Below are 25,452 nucleotides of genomic sequence, written 5' to 3' on the forward strand. Positions count from 1 at the left end.
TGTACTGTTTTTAGCATTTAAAACATATTTTTGCATATTAAGGCAATGAAGAAGATGAGAGAGTTTGTGTTGTAGGACAGACAGACAACATTAAACAAGCTGTAATATATTGTCACATTAATGCATATCTTTTGTTCCCTTCATCTGCCAGGTTCTGATGATAAGACGAATGTAGAGATAGTGATTCTCATTGGCACGGGTGTCATCGCAATCTTCTTCTGGGTTCTTCTTCTTGTCATCTTTTGCAATGTTAAGCGGGTCAGTACAGCTTTATTCGCTTTACGCCCAAATCACAAAGTTCAAAGGCTTTTAAATTGTTTGATAAATAATTCAGTCATTCAAAAAACTCACAGTGCATTTTCATCTGCATCTGGTGTCCTCAAGTCATCTCATTATTGATCTGTTTAGTGAGCCACATCAGCATTTACTGTGTATGCTATTGACCATCAGTAGCCAACTCAGCAATTCTTCAAGATGCCTTTTGCATTCATACAGGCTATAAGTCAACTGTAGTGGCTCGTGTTGTTGTCCCACAGGTAAACCCAGCTGATATCAAGACTGGATATCTGTCCATCATCATGGACCCAGGGGAGGTGCCACTGGAAGATCAATGTGAATACTTGCCATATGACTCCAGCCAATGGGAGATTTCCAGAGACCGACTGCGCCTTGGTACTTTCACTGTCCATTTAAAATCAAACTTCGATGCTCATCATTAGATTATGAGACTTTAGCCTGGATTTCACAGACAGGGTTACACTTGATGTAGTATGTTTGTTTATTGGGAATATCACGAACATCATGTTAACACTATAAATTGTGTGAAATATTGTGTTTTATTAACATTGTACTCTTTCGCCATGTTTGTAGGGAAAGTTCTTGGACACGGAGCATTTGGGAAGGTGATTGAGGCTTCAATTAATGGACATGACAAGAAAACCTGCTTAAATACAGTGGCTGTCAAGATGTTAAAAGGTGCGTTCTTGTCTATAAACCTCAGTCAATTAATTTAACGTGCTTGCAATTGCTTTAACTGTTTGTGTGTGTTTGTCACAGAGGGAGCGACAGCCAGCGAACACAAAGCCCTAATGTCAGAACTGAAAATCCTCATTCACATCGGAAACCATCTCAATGTTGTCAATCTCCTTGGGGCATGTACCAAACCCAGTGGTGTGTATGTGTGTACTTATCACTGTCCCTTATACAGGGCACCAACGCGTTACTAATAATATTACTTTCTCTAGTAACTAGTAATATAACAAATGACTAAAAGAAACCTAGGAATAATGCGACAGTAACTGTTAAAAATAGCTTGTTAACTCTTTCCCCGTTAGCGTTTAAAGCGATTTTCACAAAAGTTAAATGCCTTCCAGAAAATATTCTTCTTTAAATATATAAACATACAACATATCAAATAAAAAATCAGACCCTCTGCTTTCAAAAAAAAGTTTCATCCAACCTTGATTTGTTCTCTTCTTATCACCTTTCAATATGTGTGGGTTTCTTCAAAAACACAAATTTTTATAATTCATTTTTTTTAAAGGACTTTTATTAGAGATCAGAAGCAGAGCAATCTTCAAAATATACACTGAGTTCTTACTCTTTCAAGTGAGGCGTTGCTTCTGGGTTGTATAAGTTGTAGAAGAGCGCCACCTGTTGGATAATAGCAGTATTGTGGATTGCCGGAAATACTCGTCATTGGCAAGGAAGCGTAAAAAGTTGCTTGTTACGTTACTTTAACAGTGATAATTTACAGTAACTGTTAAAAATAGCTTGTTTAGTTACGTTTTCAGTGACAACTCACAGTAATAATGAATAAAAATAGCATCTTTTGTTACTTTTGCAGTGACAATTTACAGTAACAGTTAAAAAAATAGCTTAGTACATTACGTTTGCAGTGACAATTTACAGTAAATATTCAAAAAATAGCTTGTTATATTACTTTTGCAGTGACAATTTACATTAACAGTTAAAAAATAGCTTAGTACATTACGTTTGCAGTGACAATTTACAGTAAATATTCAAAAAATAGCTTGTTATATTACTTTTGCAGTGACAATTTACAGTAACAGTTAAAAAATAGCTTAGTACATTACGTTTGCAGTGACAATTTACAGTAAATATTCAAAAAATAGCTTGTTATATTACTTTTGCAGTGACAATTTACAGTAACAGTTAAAAAATAGCTTAGTACATTACGTTTGCAGTGACAATTTACAGTAAATATTCAAAAAATAGCTTGTTATATTACTTTTGCAGTGACAATTTACAGTAACAGTTAAAAAATAGCTTGGTACATTACGTTTGCAGTGACAATTCGTAGTAAATATAAAAAATAGCTTGTTACATTACTTTTGCAGTGACAATTCACAGTAACAGTAAAAAAAATAGCTTGTTACATTACTTTTGCATTGACAATTCACAGTAACAGTAAAAAATAGCTTGTTACGAAACGTTGGAAGTGACAATTCATAGTAAATATGAAAAATAGCTTGTTACATTACTTTTGCAGTGACAATTCACAGTAACAGTAAAAAAAATGCTTGTTACGTTACTTTTGCAGTTAAACTTTACAGTAACAGTTAAAAAAATTACTTGTTACCTTACGTTTGCAGTGACAATTCACAGTAAAAATAAAAAATTGCTTGTTACATTACTTTTGCAGTGACAATTCATGGTAACTTAAAAAATAGCTTAAGTTTGCAGTGACAATTCGTAGTAACTATTCTTATAAGCTATATGAATTGTCACTGCAAGTTTAACATGTCACTGTGACTGTTAAAAACATATCTTGTTACGTTACGTTTGCAGTGACAATTTACAGTAACTTAAAAAATACCTTAAGTTACGTTGGCAGTGACAATTCATAGTAACTATTCAAAAAATAGCTTCTTAAGTAACTTTTGAAGTGACAATTTACAGTAACAGTAAAAAAAATAGCTTGGTACATTACGTTTGCAGTGACAATTTACAGTAACAGTTAAAATTGCTTGTTAAATTACTTTTGCAGTGACAATTCATAGTAAATATAAAAAATAGCTTGTTACATACTACACAATTCGTAGTAACTATTCTTATAAGCTATATGAATTGTCACTGCAAGTTTAACATGTCACTGTGACTGTTAAAAACATATCTTGTTACGTTACGTTTGCAGTGACAATTTACAGTAACTTAAAAATACCTTAAGTTACATTGGCAGTGACAATTCATAGTAACTATTCAAAAAATAGCTTCTTAAGTAACTTTTGAAGTGACAATTTACAGTAACAGTAAAAAAATAGCTTGGTGCATTACGTTTGCAGTGACAATTTACAGTAACAGTTAAAAAATTGCTTGTTAAATTACTTTTGCAGTGACAATTCATAGTAAATTTAAAAAAATAGCTTGTTACGAAAAGTTGGAAGTGACAATTCATAGTAAATATAAAAAATAGCTTGTTACAATTCGTAGTAACTATTCTTATAAGCTATATGAGTTGTCACTGCAAGTTTAACATGTCACTGTGATATCTTGTTACGTCACGTTTGCAGTGACAATTTACAGTAACTTAAAAAATACCTTAAGTTACGTTGGCAGTGACAATTCATAGTAACTATTCAAAAAATAGCTTCTTACGTTACTTTTGCAGTGACAATTCACAGTAACAGTTAAAAAGTAGCTTAAGTTACATTTGCAGTGACAATTCATAGTAACTATTTTTTAAGCTTTATGAATTGTCACTGCAAGTGTAACATGTCATTGTGACTGTTAAAAAAATGGTTACGTCTGTAGTGACAATTCAATCAGTGGCGGCTCATGACTTCTTTTCCAAGCAGGCACGAATGCGAAACTCATCAAAACATCTTCATGTGTGTGGATTATGATAAAAGAGATGCTTGCGTTTGCTAGATACTTGCTTAATCTCGTATGTAATCAGAGTTTAGTGTAAGTAGTGATGCATGCTGATTATTGTTTCCCAGTGTGTTTTGCATTATGGTTCATATGTTCACTGAGTCTCTTCATTCACTGTCCTCCATCTTAACATCTTCAGGTCCTCTCATGGTTATAGTGGAATACTGTAAATATGGAAATCTTTCCAACTTCCTGCGTGCCAAGAGGGAATTCTTCTTACCATACAGGGTGAGAGAGAATTTTTTTTTGTCATTTTAGGATACTAAGTGTACTTTAATGAGAAAACATTCATTTAAACAAGTGTAGTATCAGGCTGCAACATAACAAAATTGCTAAAAGTGAAGGGTGTCCGAATACTCTCTAAATGCACTGTACTGTGGACTTCAGACATGTTTGGCTTCAACTAACACAAGCTTTCCTTCACAGGATCGTTCCCCTAAAACTCAGAGTCAGGTGAGGAGAATGATAGAAGCAGGACAGGCGGCTCAACATGGACATCAGGCGTCCACGTCCTCCGACATCACACCCCCGATACAGTCTCAGGGTAAGAGCAGGCAGAATGTAAGCAATCTCAAATCCATTGAATTAATCAATGTGATATTTGTATTCGCTTTTCACCTGGTGGATGATAAAGCAGGTGGAAAAATCCCATAGACTGGCACTGAAGGATGGAGCTGTGCCATAAAAGCTTTTAAGTGCTGAAATATATTTGTGTTTTGTTTATCTGCAGTGGATGATCTGTGGAAGACTCCACTCACTATAGAGGATTTGATATGCTACAGCTTTCAGGTTGCCCGAGGGATGGAGTTCTTGACATCTCGGAAAGTAAGATCAGACACCTCGAGCTTTCTGACGAATCTTTAGTCATGTTTCAGGGATTTGTAGGTTATTAACTGTCAAACTTCCTTTGACTGTCGGCGGTGTGGTCCATGCTGATTAAAAAGAGACGTGATTTATTTTGTCAGATACTAAAACTGTTACAGCCTGTCTGCTGATTTGCTATAAAATACACCACTGATGTTGATTAATGTCTGATGGTGGCAGTGTATCCATCGAGACCTGGCGGCCCGAAACATCCTCCTGTCGGAGAATAATGTGGTGAAGATCTGTGACTTTGGTTTGGCACGTGACATCTACAAAGATCCTGACTATGTGCGCAAAGGAAATGTAAGAATGAAACATTTAAGTTACATTTTATTACTAGCTTGTCCTTGAACAGTAAACCGATAACATAGCAGATTTTTTTTGTGTGTAAACTATTCATTTAATATTCTACATCGACTCATGATGAGCTTCTGTTTATGATGTTACTGATGTGCTGTATGTTATCTGTAAATGTTTTTGTAGGCCAGACTGCCTCTGAAGTGGATGGCTCCAGAGAGCATCTTTGATAAACTTTACACCAGTCAAAGTGACGTCTGGTCATTTGGAGTACTGCTCTGGGAGATTTTCTCTCTAGGTAAAACTTTTAAAAAAATCTTTAGTTTATGGGGATACTTGTATTTTACTACAGTAACTATGTTTTTGCAGTAATTAATAATATTGATAGCAGTAATGATAATTACAATCATAAGTTATAAATAATAGTAATATTTTTTTCTATTTGAGTCTTTAGAATGAAATTGTATTGCTTAAATCTGATGACATATTTATAAAACTTTCTAAATAAAATTTGAATCTTTGCTATTTTTCTTTAAAAAAAATGTAATTTAATCCAACTTCATTATGAAGTATATACTGTAATTAGAGTCGTAAAGTCAATGCTTTATCTCCTGTCAGGTGCATCTCCATACCCGGGCCTTCAGATCGATGAAGACTTCTGCAAACGACTCAAAGATGGTACCAGGATGAGGGCACCAGACAATGCTTCCCCTGAAATGTGAGTAAGATGTGTGTGATATATGTCTGATACATGTGTGATATATGTTAGTCTGAAGTATGATATACTGTATGTGATATATTGTATGTTGGTCTGATGTGTTATATATGTTGGTAAGATGTGTGCTATATGTTGATCTGATGTGTGACATACTGTATGTGATGTCTATATGTTGGTCTGATGTATGATATACTGTATGTTATGTGTGCTATATGTTGATCTGATGTGTGACATACTGTATGTAATGTGTGATATACTGTATATTAGTCTGATGTCTGATATATGTTGGTAAGATGTGTGCTATATGTTGGTCTGATGTGTGCTATATGTTGGTCTGATATATGTTGATCTGATGTGTGATATATGTTGGTCTAATTTGTGCTATCTGTTGGTCTGACGTGACGTCTGATATATGTTGGTCTGATTTGTGCTTTATGTTGATCTGATGTGTGATATATATTGGTCTTATTTGTGATATACTGTATGTGATGTGTGATACATGTTGGTCTGATATATGTTGATCTGATGTGTGATATATGTTGGTCTAATGTGTTATATATGTTGGTATGATTTGTGCTATATGTTGATCTGATGTGTGATACATGTTGGTCTGATGTCTGATATATGTTGGTCTTATTTGTGATATATGTTGGTCTGACGTCTGATATATGTTGGTTTTATTTGTGATATACTATATGTGATGTGTGATACATGTTGGTCTCACGTCTGATATATGTTGGTTTTATTTGTGATATACTATATGTGATGTGTGATACATGTTGGTCTGATGTCTGATATATGTTGGTCTTATTTGTGATATACTATATGTGATGTGTGATACATGTTGGTCTGATGTCTGATATATGTTGGTCTTATTTGTGATATATGTTGGTCTCACGTCTGATATATGTTGATCTGATGTGTGACATACTGTATGTGATGTGTTATAATATACTGTATGTTGGTCTGATTTGCAAATATTTATCGGTCTGATCTGTGTGATGCTGTATGTGATGTGTGCTATATGTTGGTCTGATGTGTGATATATTTTGGTCTTATATGTGATATATGTTGGTCTGACATCTGATATATGTTGGTTTTATTTGTGATATACTATATGTGATGTGTGATACATGTTGGTCTGATATATGTTGATCTGATGTGTGACATACTGTATGTGATGTGTGATAATATACTGTATGTTGGTCTGATTTGCAAATATTTATCGGTCTGATCTGTGTGATGCTGTATGTGATGTGTGCTATATGTTGGTCTGATGTGTGATATATGTTGGTCTTATTTGTGATATATGTTGGTCTCACGTCTGATATATGTTGGTTTTATTTGTAATATACTATATGTGATGTGTGATACATGTTGGTCTGATGTGTGATATATGTTGGTCTTATTTGTGATATATGTTGGTCTCACGTCTGATATATGTTGGTTTTATTTGTAATATACTATGTGTGATGTGTGATATATGTTGGTCTGATGTCTGATATATGTTGGTCTTATTTGTGATATATGTTGGTCTGACGTCTGATATATGTTGGTTTTATTTGTGATATACTATATGTGATGTGTGATACATGTTGGTCTGATGTCTGATATATGTTGGTTTTATTTGTGATATACTATATGTGATGTGTGATACATGTTGGTCTGATGTCTGATATATGTTGATCTGATGTCTGATATATGTTGGTCTGACGTCTAATATATGTTGGTTTTATTTGTGATATACTATATGTGATGTGTGATACATGTTGGTCTGATGTGTGATATATGTTGGTCTTATTTGTGATGTTGGTCTGACGTCTGATATATGTTGGTTTTATTTATGATATACTATATGTGATGTGTGATACATGTTGGTCTGATGTCTGATATATGTTGGTTTTATTTGTAATATACTATATGTGATGTGTGATACATGTTGGTCTGATGTCTGATATATGTTGGTCTTATTTGTGATATATGTTGGTCTCACGTCTGATATATGTTGGTCTTATTTGTGATATACTGTATGTGATGTGTGATACATGTTGGTCTGATATATGTTGATCTGATGTGTGACATACTGTATGTGATATGTGATAATATACTGTATGTTGGTCTGATTTGCAAATATTTATCGGTCTGATCTGTGTGATGCTGTATGTGATGTGTGCTATGTTGGTCTGATGCGTGATATACTTTATTTTCTTCTGATGTCTGATATATGTTGCTCTAATGTGTGATATATATTGATCTGATGTGTGATATACTGTGTGATGTCGTTCTGATGTGTGATATACTGTATATTGGTCTGATGTGAGATATATGTTGGTAGATATGGGATCATGTTGGCCTGCTGGCAGGGCGAGCCCAGAGAAAGACCCACATTTCCAGCTCTTGTGGAAATACTCGGAGATCTACTGCAGGAAAACAGTCTACCTGTGAGAAAAAAGAGATCATATTATGAGAAGAAATTAAACCAAATGATATAATAACAATACATTAGCATATCGCACACTTAATGTATTTTCTTTTGTAAATTAGGAAATGCCATTGAATCTGTCTCAGAGTTCAGAGGATGATGGCTTCTCACAAGCTTCATCGAGACCACCATCACAAGAGGAGATCAGACTAGCATGTAACACACTGTCCACAAGGTACACACTCATTTTCTTACAAACGTTAGATGTTTTTAAATTAAATTAATTAATTTCTGTAGACTGACATAGTTTGGGTAAAAGATAATGATTAGAAACTAAGATGATTTTGTTGATGTCAAAGGGTGTGTAGTGAAAATAAGCAGGTACCAAAATATGGACATTAAACTCATTTTTGATAAGTAAGGGGTTAGCAGGGGTATAATCATTTTTGTTAATTTTTTATGTAACGTTTTATATACCAGACTTTCAGTGTGTCCTCTTGAATGCATATGCTTCTGTTCAGCAGATATTACAACTGTGTGCCGTTTACTGGCTGTATAATGGTCGGACCCTCCAATACGTGTCACCCTCGAGTGAAGACCTTTGAGGAGCTTCCTCTAGAATTGACATCACACAAGACACATCATGTACGACTAAGACTTAGACACAGTGCTTTACTAAAGATTGTTTTGGCACGGATATCATTTCAAACATCTTAATGTCCCTGCAGGATAGCCAGACAGACAGTGGAATGGTTTTGGCATCAGATGAACTGGAGAGATTTGAACACAAGCACAGAGGAGCCATGTTAAAAAAGTAGGTAAAACTGAAAACTCTGCACATCATTTATAGGAAAAAACTGATTTCATACTTCATTAAATTGTTAATTGTAAAGTTACACTGATATTTTCCTCATTCGATTCCTCTGTTCTGCAGTCCATCAGCCGGCCGTAGCACAGAACGGCTCATTAGTTCTCCATCTGTAAGCAGCAATGGCAGTCTCAACACATTACGGCCGGGTTTCTTCAGCCAGCTCTCCGGCCAGACTTTCTACAACAATGAATACGGCCAGCTGTCTGAAGAGGGCGTCAGTGACTTCTTCTCTTCAACAGATCAGGCTGCGTACGACAGGGCCTGCCCGGCGACCTCTAACCTGTAAGGGCCTGGATTATATTCAGCTCGGCCCGCCTCCTTTAACAAACTGAACTGATCTCTATCTTGCTAAAGTTCTCTCAGCAGCCACTGGGTGGCACCATTATGTCAATTTCAAACCAAAAATGTATTTTATCACCTTAGTTACATATATCTTTATATAAAGAGTAAACATTTTATTTGTACAAAAATAAGAACCAGAAAGAGAAAAAATAAATAAAAATATATCTTATTTTGATGAGACTCATTTTTTTCATTTTGATAAGAATGTGCACTTAAATAGAGATTAAAAAATATTAAATTTAAGAATTAATTACATTAATTGCATACCCGTTATACTGCCTAAAATAATAATTTATCGGGTTTACTATAAATTATATAACACCTAGGTGGTATTTTGTATTATATAGCAAGTATGATAAGTCAAGTCAAGCTTCATCAATAGAAAATATACATATAATATTTTAGGTTTTAATAAAAGATTATTACTTGGATATATAAAATGTATTTAGATCAAAGGGTTTATCAACATGGTTTACTTTTATTAAAACATTTGAAACAATTATTAAAAAAACAAAACAAAAGTTGTTTTTGTGGTTTTACACGACAGAGTAAACAAACATGGTAAGAGGAAAAACCCACAAGATGACGTCCACATGGTTAAACCGTAACAACAACAAAAAATGCAGCATTTCTTGTTTAACTTAATTTGCTAAGTTAAAGTAACATAAAAAGTTATGTCAACTTATCACAGGTCAAATCTTAAAATAGCCTTCTTTAAATTCATGCTGGATTTAAAAAAAGTGTAAATAATAAAGTAGTGATTTTGATGTAAAACTTAAACCTGATAAGACCGCATCAGAGTTTCAACAAAGATAAACGGCAAAACTTTCAAAAGATCATGATTTAATAACGAAACTATGAGCTGAAATGTAGGTTGTGGTTTTCTGTAGTGTTAATACACTTGTTGCCATGTAAAGTGTGCTATCAGCATCAATACGGCACATATATGAAACTGAAAACACTCAGTCCAGTATAACAGGTTTCACAACATACTCAAACAATGATGAGAAATGAACACTTGACAGGAAGATAATGAGACATTTCCCAGCACACTTTTCAAAATAAAAGTTTAACCAATAAACATATATAGACAGAGGAAATAAAATCATCAGTAAGGGAGCCTAAAAAAAACTTCATTCAAGATTGTTTAAATAGGAAAGTATTCGAAATTTCCCCTCAGTTGAACGCTTTACATAAAACTACAGAAGAAACTGAAATATACATCTAGGATGATGCAGGCATTACTGTAAAAAAAACAAATGTGCCATGAAAAACAACACCCAGCGTATACTACATCAACACTTCTCAAAAAAGTCCATCATGCGTTGCTTTAACAGGTGAATCCCATGAAAACATGTCCTGGTAACATTTACTCCAAAACAAAACAGAAAATATTTTGCTTAAAGGAAATGAAGCGTACTTAAACAAAATGTTTTCTACACAGATATTTCAACAACAGATAAGCACATTTTTTTCTCCCAAATTCTCAAGTAATGTAAGTTGAAGCTTTTTTGTGATATTTATTATTCTCAACAGTGATCATCTAAGATTTTATGATTTACTGAAATACAGTAGCTTGTACTGTATTACAGTTAAACATACTTTAAAAATTTTATTAAATAAAACCCACGCTAACAGAGAACCACTGTTCCACCAAACACTTTAGTTTCTTTTGCATTGTGGTAATGAGAATTACAAAGAAAAAAACCTTACTCCCCTGTCATGAAAATACTGAAAAAGAATTCATAATATTTAAAAACAGGCTTAACCTTTATTATGCAAAGCCTATGCAAAACTTGTCATTGATATCTTTAGCTTTTTGGTATGAATTGACCTGGGGTCCTTGATAGTTTTCAATAGATAGAGAAAGACTTAATAAAAGGCACATATACAATCAAATATCCAATCACTTATATAATGTAATTCATGACTTGGCTGTTGTACAAAGGCCAGAGGAACCGGTTGGAAATCTTTAAGTAAAAATTTAATGTAAACCATTACAATACGATACATCTAAAGTGACATCATTCTCCACATTTAACACTTAAAAGTATTCCTATAAAACTCTCTGTTTGAACGAGAAAACCCTGGAGTCCTTCATATAAGTGGAAATCAAGTTCTTTCCACATAAATCCTATAAAACACTGAATGTGAAATCTTGAAATGTGGCAGCCAGATAGAGAAATCACCTCCATTTGACAAATAAAGTTCAGCAAATCTTTATAATTTAGTGTAGGAAATAAACAAAGAAGTCCATTTAATAAGATTCTTCCAGATGTTGGAAAACTGATGGGATGTAGAGGTTTGGCTGGCACAAATGAAAAATCTTCAGTCTTCACTCATGACATTTTTCCGATCTGAATTTTCTTCCAGGCTTCCGAGGCTGTGAATATGCAGGAGTCAATGATGCCCGCTACTGTAAACGTGCCGCCGATAATAGCGCATATCTATCCATAAATAGAAAGAATGGTGTCAAAGCAAATCATTACACAGAGAGATAGAGAGATAGATCGAGAGAGAGAGACTTACCGTGGTAATGAAGCGGTATAACGGCTGTCTCCTCTCAGTGTACTTTACTGTTATTGGACTGAGGTCATAGCGAAACCAGATCGCAGGTATAATGCGTCCTGTATGGCTGTATGCCACATATTCCTAGTAAACATCAAAAAAACTACATCTAAGAAATTTGAATGCCAAGCGTGATTTAATATTACACATTTAAGCATTTTTTGGACATACACACAATGTTTACTATACACTGAGCAGACCTGAGTAAATTCTGTATCCCACAATGCAATGCACCACCTTTTATTTTCAGTGTTCTGTATAAAGTGACAGCACTACCAGACAACTTGTTTTTTTTCTGGATCATTATTTAATTTCACTGTGAACGGTTATAAAAATATGACATAACATACTGAATACGGTCATTGTTTATTTATGTAAACATTGCAGTATAACACAGAAGAAAACAACAGATCTCGAACACGAGGGTGAGAACATGATGAGCGAATTTCTGCTAACTAGATCATAATATCCCTGTGCGTTTACCCCTTTGCATAGGAACAACCTGACTCCACGTTAACCACGTCAAACACGAGCCCGGTCACGTACACACTAATGCCTCCAGCTGTCACTGTAAATGCTGTTTTCAGAGGTGATAAATGCTCGATGGTGCTTAATAAAAAGACCCATAATTCACTCCTGTGTCTATGGAAACGGCAGGTTGATTTTAAAGAGCTGGTTCAGAACAGACTTATATTTAGACTCGCATAAGCCACCCGGGTAACATTGGAGATCACGGTGTCAGATTACCTTATTCGCCACTGTGTACTGGTACGAAAATCTCTGATTTCCCCCCAGCTCCTCGTAAACCGTGGGGACGATCTTGAGAATGTAATCATGGGAAGCCAAACCTGGAGACAAGTATTCAGATTAAATATTTAAATAAATGCTCAGTGTAGATCAGGGGTCTTCAACTATTAAATATGATGCTATATTTATTTGTTATATGCTAACTTTTATTATAGGTCAAATATAAAAAACTAAAAATAAATCCAGTATTTTGTCTTTTAATTACTGAAAAGTAATATATTTTCTTTTTTAATATTTCAAAAACAATTGCAGTTTAACACTGCAAAAGCCAAATGTTATTAACAAAAAAAGTGCAAGTGTAAATAATCAACACATATATTTTTGTGTAGCACAAAATGGGCTGGATAAAGATGATTGGTGGGCCGCATTTGGCTAGCCCTGGTCTAGATATTGTATGGTACAAATATAGTCTGAGTTTAATATGGTCAGGTGACGTATGTCCTTACTCCAGTTATCAATCTATTAACAGACTGTTTTGTAACACAATCTGTGTGACTTGTGTTCTCATTTGATCAGAGAGTTGTTGGTGTCTCGCAATTGCACGTGTCGACAAACGCACGCGCAGATATAGTGTGACCCGCAGTGATGTAACAGGTCAGGATTATATCAGCTGTGTTGCTCATACGCGAGATAAGTCATTACAGCAAATTGATTATTAAGTGTTCAACTAAAAGATTTTTGCTTGGTTGGCAAGTAATAAAACTTTCTAGGAAAGACCAAAGACATAAGAAGCTAAAAAGTCTCCCGTGCATTTTCTGGATTTTTTTACCAACTTGCTGAGGTGTAATGGTCGACACTAAACATTAAGACGTACCATTGGACTGAAGTCTGTTGGCTCCACCCAAAGCATTGAAGGCACCCTGGACATGTTGCACCTGTAAGAAATCACATTCATGACTGAGTGATATTTCAGTGATTCAATCACAGTTCTGTTAAACATTATGCATTATTGACTACTAACCTCCAGCTTTTGCCCAAAAGACAGTTTGTGAATGATGTGGGTCATATCAGGGTTCTGAGGCTGAGCGGTCGCGCTGTGTGTCGACACATGAAAGTTTCCTGGAACCTGCGTAAAACCAGGGTGAATTAACAAATAAAAAAAAATCTACATTAAAATCAACTTAAAGGTATAGTATTTCCAAAAATTTAAATTACCCCATGATTTCCTCACCCTGAAGCTACACAATTGGATAGTATTAAAAAGTTCTCTGTTCAAAGCTGTATAATGGTAGTAAATGGTGCTTCTGACTTAAAGCCCAAAAAAGTCCATATGGGTGATTCTCACGAAACCATTGAAACACCACGGCACTAATGATTTTAGCTATAAAATGTGTAATATAGTAATATTAAAAAGCATCAGAATTAACACAATACTGTGTTCTACCTTGCACAATGTGTGATTTCAACATAAGAATTTATAATTTGTCAATTTTATCTCATTTTCTGCTGAAATTCTCATTACCGCAATGTGTCCGGCTGTGTTGAACATGCGTTATGTTGTAATTTAATCAAATTAACACAAAAATATTTAGAAAAAAAATAAATGGATGTTTTGCTAGACTACTTTAGATGACAGAAAAAATATTTACTGAATATTCATGTATAATAATAATAATGAAGAAAAATTAGGAAAATGATATGTCCATGCCTGATGTTCTCATCCTCCGCAACACTTTTTGAGAACGGTTTAAGCACACATACAGAATTTTAATAAAGTTTGATTTTGAGTGACCAAGCACATGGACCAGTTACTTCAAGATGGCTACCAGGTAAGATCATTTTTTTACAGTTAATTTGAAATATTGTCTTACACGACATTTTGATTATCATTACCGCAACAGATGCTTATTAAATGTTAATTTAATTAATAGAAGCATAATACTTTGATTTTAAATGCATGTGCAGAATCTCCAAATTATGTTCTTTCAGGTTTGTCATGTCATTTTGAAAATATGTCAGTGTTGATGTTTTCTGACTGTTGCGGTAATGAGATTTTTTAGGACTAATTTTTTAAATTATGTTACAAAAAGTGTTAATAAATGATAAGTAAAAGTGTTTAAATTAATGTTCCCATTTACTCCAGACTTTGTTTTTCAATGTCTGGTGGGAAAAAAAGTAAATTTAAGCAATTTTTACATTTTCATGCTTGACATTTTTAAAACCAAGTTTTCGTGAGAATCACCCCCATACATTCTTCACAAGTACTCAATATGGCTCCCAGGGGGTTAAAGAAGACAAGCGATGTGATTATGTAAGAAACAATTCAAAATTTAAAACTTTACAAACTAAAATAACTGCTTACAGTAATGAGCGGCGCGCCTTCACGTGACAGTGTTTTCAGGATATGAGCGGACATAAAGTAGCGTAGTGACAAACGCTGAAAATTTTTTCCATTTCCTGACTGCCATTTTGTTTTGCTCTCTACAACACTATGTCTCGTGAATGTGCGACTGTCGTTACGGAAGCTAGTCATTTTAGGTTGTAAAATTTTAAAGATATATATTTATCTTTATTAACCCCCTGGAGCCATGTGGATTACTTCTGTAAAGGATGGACGGACTTCAAATCACAAGCACCATTTACTAGAAGAGCCAGGAAATTTTCTAATATAACCGTACTTTCCGGACTATAAACCGCACCGGAGTATAAGCCGCATCATTCAAAAATGCGTCATTAAGACGAAATAACATATATAAGTTGCAGTGGACTATACGTCGCGTTTATTTAGAAAATTATTTCACAAAATCATTTCACAAAATTATTTCACAACATTACTGTAGACGTACATTACTTGCTTCATAAATATAAAAATTAATTCATACTGACTTACAAGGCGCACCTGATTGTAAGACGCAGCAGCAGCCAAGTTATGAAAATAAAATGTGGCTTATAGACTGAAAAATACGGAACTCTGATTGTGTTTGTCTGAAAAAAGTTATTGTATACATCAAGGGTGAGTAATTCATGAGATAATTTTTCTTTTCGAGTGAACTATCCCTTTAAAAAAACCTAACAATCAAAATCACAATTTACAAAAAAAAACTTTCAATCTGTGTGATGACATGCTTAAAGAGACAGTTCACCCAAAAAAGCTAATTTTGTCATCATTTACTCACTCTTATGTTGTTACAAACCTGTAAACATTTCGCTGTTTTGATGAACACAAAGGAAAATATTCTGAAAAAAGTTTGAAACCAAACCGTACGTGGACCCTATTTACTTCCATTGTATTCTTTTTTACTACTATGGAAGTAAATGGGGCCCACAAACAGTTTGGTTACAAACATTTCTTAAAATATCTTCCTTTGTAGTAATGGTTACAGTTTTGTAACAACATGAGAGTGAGTAAATGATGACAGAATTTGCATTTTTGGGTGAAATATCCATTTAAAATACCATACAGAGTCATACAGTCAACTTGAATTCATTTTTGGGTGGATTTCATTTAAAGCCATTACTGTTCATCTGAGTATCCCAATGCAGTATCACTGGCTCAAGTGATGGCAAAGAGTTGTGGGAATCTTGATGTCCCTTTAAACCACCAAAGTTAGCCAATGCCGTATTTAACAAGGCACTTTTTCAAAAGCTCATTCAGTACAGATGTTTCCTTAAAATGTGCATGTCTTACTTTATTAATAATGAATTCTCCTTCAAAGCGGCAGCCATAACCGTTGTTGAGCGGCACCTTCATTGAATTCTCTATGAGGCCCACTTCATGACGTCCCATCTCATCTTGAATGTCTAAACCCACCACTGTTCGCGTTAACCAACAACACACAGAGAAAAGCACAGCAGTCAGTTTACAGAGACAGGACACTTTCACAAGAACATTACAGGCAATAAAGACTGACGGTTTGGGTTAGTAACTAAAAAAAAGTAATTAATTACTAGTTACTAATACATCTTCAAACATGTAATTAGATTATTGTACAAATTACGCTCTCGAAAAAGTATTTGAAGAATTTTGTTGCAAAACGAGATAACTCCATTTTTAACACTTTTGTCAAAACATGTTTATTATTATGTTATCATGTTATTATTTTGTTTTATGGTGCTACTTAGCTGTATTTCTTAAGTTATGAAGGTTTAAATCAAAACAAATTGATATTAATTGGAATGCACAACCAAAAAACGAAATTTTAGAGTTATCTCGTTTTGGAACGAAACTCTTCATTTATATTACTTATTACTATTTAGTAAATGATACAAAGATATGCTTGAAACGGCTCAAATAAATCAAATAAAAGCACATTAATTATTCTGGTCACACTTTTTAAAGTCCAATTCTCACTATTAAAGGTACAGTGTGTAGATTTTAGCGGCACCTAGCAGTGAGATTGTGAATTGCAACCAATGGCTCAGTCCACCATTCACCGAAATGCATAGAGAAGCTACAGCAGTCGCCACAGGACAGACATGTTGTTGTCTAAGACAAAATACAGTTGGACAAAACGCACTCTGTGGAGTAGTTTGTCCATTTAGAGCTTCTGTAGAAAAATGGCTGCACAAAATGGCGACTTCCATGTAAGGGGACCCGCAGTGTATGTAGATAAAAATGGCTCATTCTGAGGTAATAAAAACAATCCAGTTTATTATGTAAGGTGTTTATACCATTCTGAAAATATTAGGAATGCACCGAATCCAGATTTTTTGGGTTCGGCTGAATACCGAATCCACTGTTTAAGATTCGGCCGAATCCGAAACCAAATACCGAATCCTACTCACATCCTTATTCCATTACAGGGCTCGCAAAATTTCAAAATCTCTGGTAGCCCTTCGGGCAGGAACTCTTCAGTTTTTGGTAGCCGAAATTTTGCCAATACAAAGCCAATAGGGCCTCTAACAACAATGTTTAATCTGCTAAACCAACTGTTCCTGCACATCCCCACACCAGATATACTCACCATTTAAAAGTGGTTCAATGGGTCACAAAACTCACAGTTTGGATCATCCAGTTAGAGATTGGATCATTTTTTCGATCAGAAAAACAGGGGCTACTGTCGCTTTAAGAGCGATTCTGCACAGAGTCACTCTCTTCACTGCCCGTACAATCTACTTTAAAGCTTGCTGCGAGAGATTTAATTTTCTTAAGTGAGGAGGATAGTAATGACTGACAGGACGAAGTTGGAGCATGTGCACTAAAATCCATTACAAATCAGTACGGATTGCTTCCTGTACTGCGGCTTCGCCCGATCGCGAAAGTGAAAGTAAAACTCGAGCGCGCGCTCAAACGCAATTTAAATATCTAATGCCTGAATTTCATGCACCACAATTAACCATCTAAATCTGTGAGCCGATACATAAGCATTTAAATATATTTTTTCCTCCCTATAAGTCAAGATATCCCGACGGGCAGGGCGGGGATGCATTTTGATAGCCCGACTGCAAAGCACAATGAAAGCGATGCGGTGCGATGCGTTAGTTTTTCCAGGTACGTCCACGAAATGTGAAACGCCCCTAACCCCGGATTTCCACCGACTGCGGAACGGCTGCGGATCCGTTGCGGAACGGCGGCGGAGTCAATCGGTTTCCATTCAAGTCAATGTGTGTATTTCCACTGACTGCGCTCCGAATCCGTCACAGCTCCGGCGATCCGCAGCCCTCCGGCACAAATACGCAGAGCTTCTATTTTTGACGGATGCCGGACAGCTCCGCAGGGCGGAGCCATGACTTTATCGCGTGATCATACCTGAATACGCGAGAACTCGTGTTTTTTTTAATTAAATATTTGCAATACAAACATTACAAACACACACACAAATAAAGTCATTAATACAGAAACAACAAATAATAGACAGGAACAGAGCCAGTGAGAGTTTCAAATAAATACATTAAAGATATAGCATAAATAAATGTTTTAGCAGCCTTCTTATTTTTTGAATTTTGGATGGATTTGATGTACTGCTCTGTCTACGTGAGTTCTCGTGTTGTGATCTGGGCTGGTTTGTAAAAACGTCATAATTCAACGGAATAATGGGCAGAGACAGAACTAGGTATCGCGCGATCTTCACGTGAATTTGCGAGACCTCATGGGTCCTCGTCACTTCAGCACGCACCCGCTCTGCAACAAATACGGATCTGGTGGGTATTGACGGACAGCGGAGTGCGGAGCCGTAACGCAGCGGAGCTGATCTGCAGCTGCTTCGCAGTCGGTGGAAATCCGGGGTAAGGCTCACCAGAAAAAAAAACACTTATCTCCACGTCAGCACCTGATGTGTGTAATCAACGGCCGCGTGACGTCGACCAGCGTAGCGCAAGCTTAGGGTTCAGTTCGGTGGAAAAAAATCTAAGATTCGGCCGAACCCGAACCCCGTCAAAAAGCCCAGTATTCGTCCGAATCCTGGATTCGGTGCATCCCTAGAAAATATAGTTATGTATATTATATTACATTTCTGTCATTAGATCCTTCTAAAAGTTACACACTGCACCTTTAACTAACTATTAACTACTTTTACCTCAGTGTAGTCCTAATTACTGCTTATTAATATTTAGTAAAGTAGTTGTTAAGTTTAAGTATACTTTACATTTGTAAACTATTGTATTATTTATCATTGATCTACAGTGCATACACAGTATTTACTTCAATTACATCAGAAGTGAATGTAATTAAATTACTGGAAAGATAAAAGTAATCCCTTACTTTACTTTTCAAGGAAAAAGTAATTAAATTACAGTAACTAATTAATTAGTAACTAGTTACACCCAACACTGTTTGACAGCAATAATATGATCAAATATCAAAGAAGCAGTTCACCAAAAATGTAAATCTTCACATCCACCGATTTTTATCATAAAACACACAGAAAATTCAACATTGTATTAATAATTATTTGTTTATTAAATGCATTATGGTTTATGTCTTTCCTTGTGTTATAAGAAATATTTAGAATGACATAAGGGTCGGCAATTAATGGCAGTTTTTATCTCTTATCATAACTTACTATATCTGCTTCAAATATAGTCAACAATACAATACATCATACAATTACATAAAATGGTTAGTTCCAATCCTTGTTTCTGATTATTCACGATAAAACACGGCTATGACCGCTTACCCAATGGTTCGATTTATCACTGCGCCCTTAGCAACCACACGTATCGGTTTGTTGTTTTTATTTGAGCTTTCATGCAGATTACACATTAGAATGTTGTTGTTGTTGTTCACAGTCAGGGACTATTTTTTTCTAGCGGAAGGAATGCTTTTATTGATTTAACTTCATGAAAGTTGCACTAATTTTTTTTAACGTTAATATTGTGTGTTAAACGTTTTATAAAAGGAATAAGTTACTCGAGGCAAGTGCTGTATCGTGAATAAGTAATGGCTGAAGGGATTGCAGGCACTCTGCTTTGTGCCTAACAACGCCCTTCATCTGTTACTTATACACGATACAGCACAGCCTCTCGTACCTTATTGCTTACATATTTACGTGACATTTTATTTATACAGCTCAGAAATAAAAACCCTGGACAGTGTAAAGTAACTGATTTTTTAGGATGATCCAACACTGTGATGGGTTAGTTAAGTTATGCTGAGCATGTTGTCATATTGCCCAATACTATTTTAAGTCCTGACTTTCTGATAAAGTCCAAAGCCTCTGTGAAAGCCAACGCTGCCCTTTATTCCTGTGACATTAGACGCAATGCAGAAGCTCAAATGAGTGACGAAAAACACAAAATATTCCTTTTAGATTTATCTGGTGTGTGTGTTAAAACATTTACATATCTCAGTAAACGCTAAAAAACATCATGTCTACTCATTAAGAGTAAATGTGTGAATGGAAACATCGAATTGTCTGTTAAAGTGTAAGCTGACGTGTGTGTGCGACACTTAAGGTCCCTGCGAGCTCAGAAAGCAAAACGTGACTTCCATATTTTCCACATAATCAAATGTCGTCACTACAAAGGTCATTTGAAAGGAAACAATGCGAATGGCTCCATAAATAACTTGTTTAGCAGCACGATGCTTTATAAAAACACTCTTTTCCGAGGAAATGATTGTGATGTTTTAGTGTCTAGCTTATCGAGATGCTAATACATTACCAGAAGCCATTCAAATGCATCAAGACGTGTCAGTTATAACTTATAAGATGTGATCTCATTTAAAGGATAGTTCATACTGTCATACTGTCAGCTTAAACTGAGATACCTTTACTTTATTTTATTTATACTTCATATACATCTAATATGAATTTTTTCAATTGTGCATACCTTTAATAGTGCGTTCACACCAGATGCAAATAAGCATTAAGCATGAGTGATTTACATGTCAAGTCAATGCAAAAATGCAATAGATATCCTGCGGCGCGAATGACGCAATTTGCATAAATGAGGCGGCATGAATTGAGCGTTGAACTTTGGATATTCACGTCGCGTTAACCAATCAGCAGCTTCCTTGAGTAGTAACGTGATTTTGATGTAGCAAGCTGAGGCAGAAATATACGAAACAACAATGAAAAACAAAATCATTGTCGCTGTACGATACTTCCTTGCACTTTTATAGGAAGTGATTGAGGAGGTCGGACAATCTGGTAAGTTGTAAAAAACGCTCTTTACTAAATTTGAGCTATATATACACACTTATTAAGACTACAAGCTAGCTAAAGCCGGTAAATTAAGTGTATTTGCATCTGAATATTCACGCGCAAATGCTGCAAGTTAACTCAAATGTTTAAACGTCCAACTAAACGCTAATAGCGCAATTTATTCACTTTATTCGCGTCTGGTGTGAACGCATAGTAACATTACCTTCTAAATGAGTATAATTAATTTTTTATTAATATAACTAATGTAAACTACATAAAAATAGAGATTAATTGTGTGTAAAGTCTTGGGACACCAAAGATTTATCAGACATCTTGTGAAATGCCCATTTGCATCATAATCGACACCTGAGGCCTATTGAGATACAAATGTGCCAGTTACCGGACCTACAGTTTCACTTGGGTAGAAGATGGTGGGGTGATAAATAAGCAAATAAAATCTCATATGTGCAAGACCCTAGATGCACTAAAATGGAGATGTTTGCATGGATGAGCATGAATTCTGACATTACCGTCAAAAAGTATAAAAATTGTGAGATTGGTAAGGCATTGCAGTAAATGAGGTCATTATTGGGCAAGATGGTCTTCATGACTCATTACACGAGTTAACAGAAAGCTTACCAGTGATCTTCTAAAAACATCTTTGATAATAGGCATGACCTCTATTTTCCCTTCTCAAACGTTGAGAACTACCAAAGATGTTGTTCTGAGCACAGTTGGTGTAATGTTTGAGAAACAGCCAGTTGCAAAAATGTCTGCAAACATTTGAGGATCTGCCAGAAAGTGACTTCAGATGTGACCACATACTTCCTGTGAGCAATCCTACAATCTTATACTGACTTTACTAACAAACTTTATTTTTTGATTTGTTCGCAGTGGTTAAGTTTGGGGTTGTTGGACTCGAACTTCTAAGATCCTAGTTAGAGTTGAAGATACTAGCGCAAAAAAATATTTATTATAATATTTTTCACACTATTGACCTAATACGAAATTTATACATTTGCTCTTTTTTGACATAGGCCAAAGTGGACTCAAAATGTTAAAATGTTAAATCTAGACAACTGTAACTGTGCGTTCACACCAGATCCGAATGAAGCCGATAAATCGCACTATTTGCATGTAGTTGGATGCTAGAACATTTTGAGTTTACTCGCCTCATTTGCACGTGAAATTCACGTTATTCACTCGAATACTCTCAATTTGCCAGCTTTAGCTTTTAATCTCAATATGTTTATATTAAGCTCAAATTGAGTAAAGAGCGTTTTTTACAACTTAACAGATTGTCCGACCTCCTAATTTACTTTCTTCCAAACAAGAAAGTTTTTATAAAAGTATGAGTCTTACAGCCCCGGGTGTCCACATACAGCAACGTTGATTTTGTCCTCCCATTGTTGTTTCGTATTTCTGCCTCAACTCGCTATGTCGTAAACACATCACTCATTATTGGTTAACGTGGCCCGAATATCCACCAAAGTTTAGATTTTTCAACTCTAACGGCTGAACCGCTCATAACGCGCCACGTCATTCGCGCAAATGGCGCCACATGATGTCTATCCCGCCTTTGCATTGACTTACATGTACATTAGTGATGCGTGGGTCGAGATCCACTTTTATGAAATATTTGGCAAATCTATTTTTACAACACGCCCTGCGACCATTAAAATAGACATACTAGGCATTTGTAATATAGATAAAAAGAGGCTTTATTTCAGCATAAAAGTGTTTGGAAACAGCCATTAGATTACATTGCGCGGTAAACTGGCAACAACATAACTTATGAACCATAAAACCCACCACGGTGATATTAATAACAAGATAGGATAATGATAAACATTTTCAATATTTACAAAGCAGCGTCTGTATTATCTATTCACAAATTCCCTCCCTTACCTCATCTTAAATCTTCACTTTTAATTCTCTGTTTGTTTTGTTGTTGTGGCTAGCAGTGCGAACTGCTTGGGCTTTCGCCGTGACATCAAGTTACGTTGCGCAAGATGCATTGCGCAATTGTGTTGCGCAAGTTATGTTGCGCAAGTTTCATTGCGCAAGTTGCGGTGCTACGTAAGCCTACGTAATTTAACCTCATCAAAGAACCTAATAATATATATATATATATATATATATATATATTCCAATGACCCACTCTGCAATAAAGTGACAATTTCTTTACCCGCCCCACCCGACCCGCGGGTTATGAGACAACCCGCGCATCACTAATGTACATCACTCATACTAAATACTTTATTCGGATGACCATAAGATTTAAACACATAACAAAATACAAGAGGCGGGAACGCTCCTAAAAATAAAGGTGATTAAAAAGTTCTTCACAGAAATGCCATAGAAGAACCATTATTGGTTTATTAAAGATTCACAAATTCAATGATTCACTTATTAAAAGGGACATTCCGCTTTTTTAAATATGCTAATTTTCCAGCTCCCCTAGAGTTAAACATTTGATTCTTACCGTTTTGGAATCCATTCAGCTGATCTCTGGGTCTGGCGCTAGCACTTTTAGCATAGCTTAGCATAATCCATTGAATCTGATTAGACCATTAGCATCACGCTAAAAAATAACCAAAGAGTTTTGCTATTTTTCCTATTTAAAACTTGACTCTTGTGTAGTCACATCGTGTACTAAGACAGACAGAACATGAAAAGTTGTGATTTTCTAGGCCGATATGGTTAGGACTATACTCTCATTCTGGCGTAATAATCAAGGACTTTGCTGCCGTAACATGGTTGCAGCAGGCGTAGTGATATAACGCACTGCCCAAAAATAGTCCTCTTGGTTACTTTCAATGGCAGGGGACTATTTTCGGCTGCTGCATAATATCAGTAAGCAAAGTCCTTGATTATTACACCAGAATGAGAGTATAGTTCCTAACCATATCTGCCTAGAAAATCACAACTTTTAATGTCGGTCTTAGTACACAATGTAACTACAGAAGTGTCAAGCTTTAAATAGGAAAAATATCAAAACTCTTTGGTTGTTTTTTAGCGTGATGCTAATGGTCTAATCAGATTTAATAGATTGTGCTAAGCTATGCTAAAAGTGCTAGCGCCAGACCTGGAGATCAGCTGAATGGATTCCAAAACGTTAAGAATCAAATGTTTACCTCTAGGGGAGCTGGAAAATGAGAATATTTTCAAAAAAAGTGGAGTGTTCCTTTAAGAGTGAAACTTTGTCTACACAACCTTAAGGAAACTTATTGGCCAAAAATGCATTTAAAAAGGACAGAGTGAATATTTAACATTAGCTCAGTCCATGTTCTCATTACATGAAGTCATATCTAGAAAACGTGTCATGGCTTTTAAAACTCAAGTGATTGAATCATTTAAGCAAACATAAGAGAGCTTATCATTCCCAAAAAAGACCATTTTATCTCGAATCCTTTCACATGACTACGTTGTATAGATCACGTATGATTGGACCAAAAGTATTTCCTAATCCCTCTTTGAGAAAAGCCACCCAATGTATGTCTTAAACCGAGACTTTCAGTGCTGGTAAGTCGTACATCTGTGTGGGAGGTTTTACTGTGCATTGTTTCCTTTCTTAATCTACGTCAAGACCTGTTCTGTGCTAACGGGAAGGTTAACGCTTAAAAACATGTTTCACTTATAACATGTCAACAGTGAATGACACATATGGATGGGAAAAAAAAAGAGTATTTATATGTATATACTCACAATCACAGTGTAAGTTTGGCAAACTGATGTTTAAACTCACATCTATCTTCCCACCACTGTCCTTATCAGGGTCATCGACATACAGTTCATTTACTCTAAAAACACACAAAAAACACACACACACAACAAAGACGACGATTTGAAGTCAATGATCCCAATCGGACATCAAAACACCAAAATTGCGCTCACTTGCATTTTTACTTCCCATATTGAAAGATGCTGACATCTGTAGTAATGTCTCAATCTCGTGTGAAGTTTTGTCACCAAGGTTACAACAGTGGGATTGCATTCAGGCCAGAAAGTCATGCATTGTACAATGTAAATGAAACATCAAGTTCTCTAGTCTGAGCCCCATCACTAATGCATGCATGTTTCAATGTGTAGGCTTGCAATAAGCTTGTGTGTTTAATGTGAGTCATTCAGTGATAATATATATAAG

At 35.5% G+C, this 25,452-nt stretch overlaps 2 protein-coding genes across 2 annotated transcripts in view; one reads left to right on the forward strand and one right to left on the reverse strand.

The window, feature by feature from the left end:
* Window positions 1–9,581, forward strand: part of flt4 (fms related receptor tyrosine kinase 4) — a 90,583-nt gene extending 81,002 nt beyond the window's left edge. The window contains exons 16-30 of the mRNA XM_065267952.1: window positions 152–258; window positions 537–672; window positions 871–975; window positions 1,057–1,170; window positions 4,034–4,122; window positions 4,321–4,438; window positions 4,625–4,719; window positions 4,939–5,061; window positions 5,242–5,353; window positions 5,674–5,773; window positions 8,109–8,214; window positions 8,318–8,430; window positions 8,720–8,840; window positions 8,924–9,009; window positions 9,130–9,581. Coding sequence (XP_065124024.1) covers window positions 152–258; window positions 537–672; window positions 871–975; window positions 1,057–1,170; window positions 4,034–4,122; window positions 4,321–4,438; window positions 4,625–4,719; window positions 4,939–5,061; window positions 5,242–5,353; window positions 5,674–5,773; window positions 8,109–8,214; window positions 8,318–8,430; window positions 8,720–8,840; window positions 8,924–9,009; window positions 9,130–9,352 — 1,748 coding nt within the window. The 3' untranslated portion in view covers window positions 9,353–9,581. The remainder of the gene's footprint in view (window positions 1–151; window positions 259–536; window positions 673–870; window positions 976–1,056; window positions 1,171–4,033; window positions 4,123–4,320; window positions 4,439–4,624; window positions 4,720–4,938; window positions 5,062–5,241; window positions 5,354–5,673; window positions 5,774–8,108; window positions 8,215–8,317; window positions 8,431–8,719; window positions 8,841–8,923; window positions 9,010–9,129) is intronic.
* A 285-nt stretch (window positions 9,582–9,866) lies between these two features.
* The window catches only part of ergic1 (endoplasmic reticulum-golgi intermediate compartment 1), a 29,914-nt gene continuing 14,328 nt past the window's right edge, over window positions 9,867–25,452 (reverse strand). Inside the window, exons 4-10 of the mRNA XM_065268029.1 lie at window positions 25,014–25,108; window positions 16,412–16,536; window positions 13,745–13,849; window positions 13,598–13,658; window positions 12,724–12,824; window positions 11,938–12,060; window positions 9,867–11,855 (exon numbers count right to left, since the gene is read on the reverse strand). Coding sequence (XP_065124101.1) covers window positions 11,748–11,855; window positions 11,938–12,060; window positions 12,724–12,824; window positions 13,598–13,658; window positions 13,745–13,849; window positions 16,412–16,536; window positions 25,014–25,108 — 718 coding nt within the window. The 3' untranslated portion in view covers window positions 9,867–11,747. The remainder of the gene's footprint in view (window positions 11,856–11,937; window positions 12,061–12,723; window positions 12,825–13,597; window positions 13,659–13,744; window positions 13,850–16,411; window positions 16,537–25,013; window positions 25,109–25,452) is intronic.

This window comes from Paramisgurnus dabryanus, chromosome 16 (assembly GCF_030506205.2).
Source record: "Paramisgurnus dabryanus chromosome 16, PD_genome_1.1, whole genome shotgun sequence".
NCBI lineage: Eukaryota > Metazoa > Chordata > Actinopteri > Cypriniformes > Cobitidae > Paramisgurnus > Paramisgurnus dabryanus.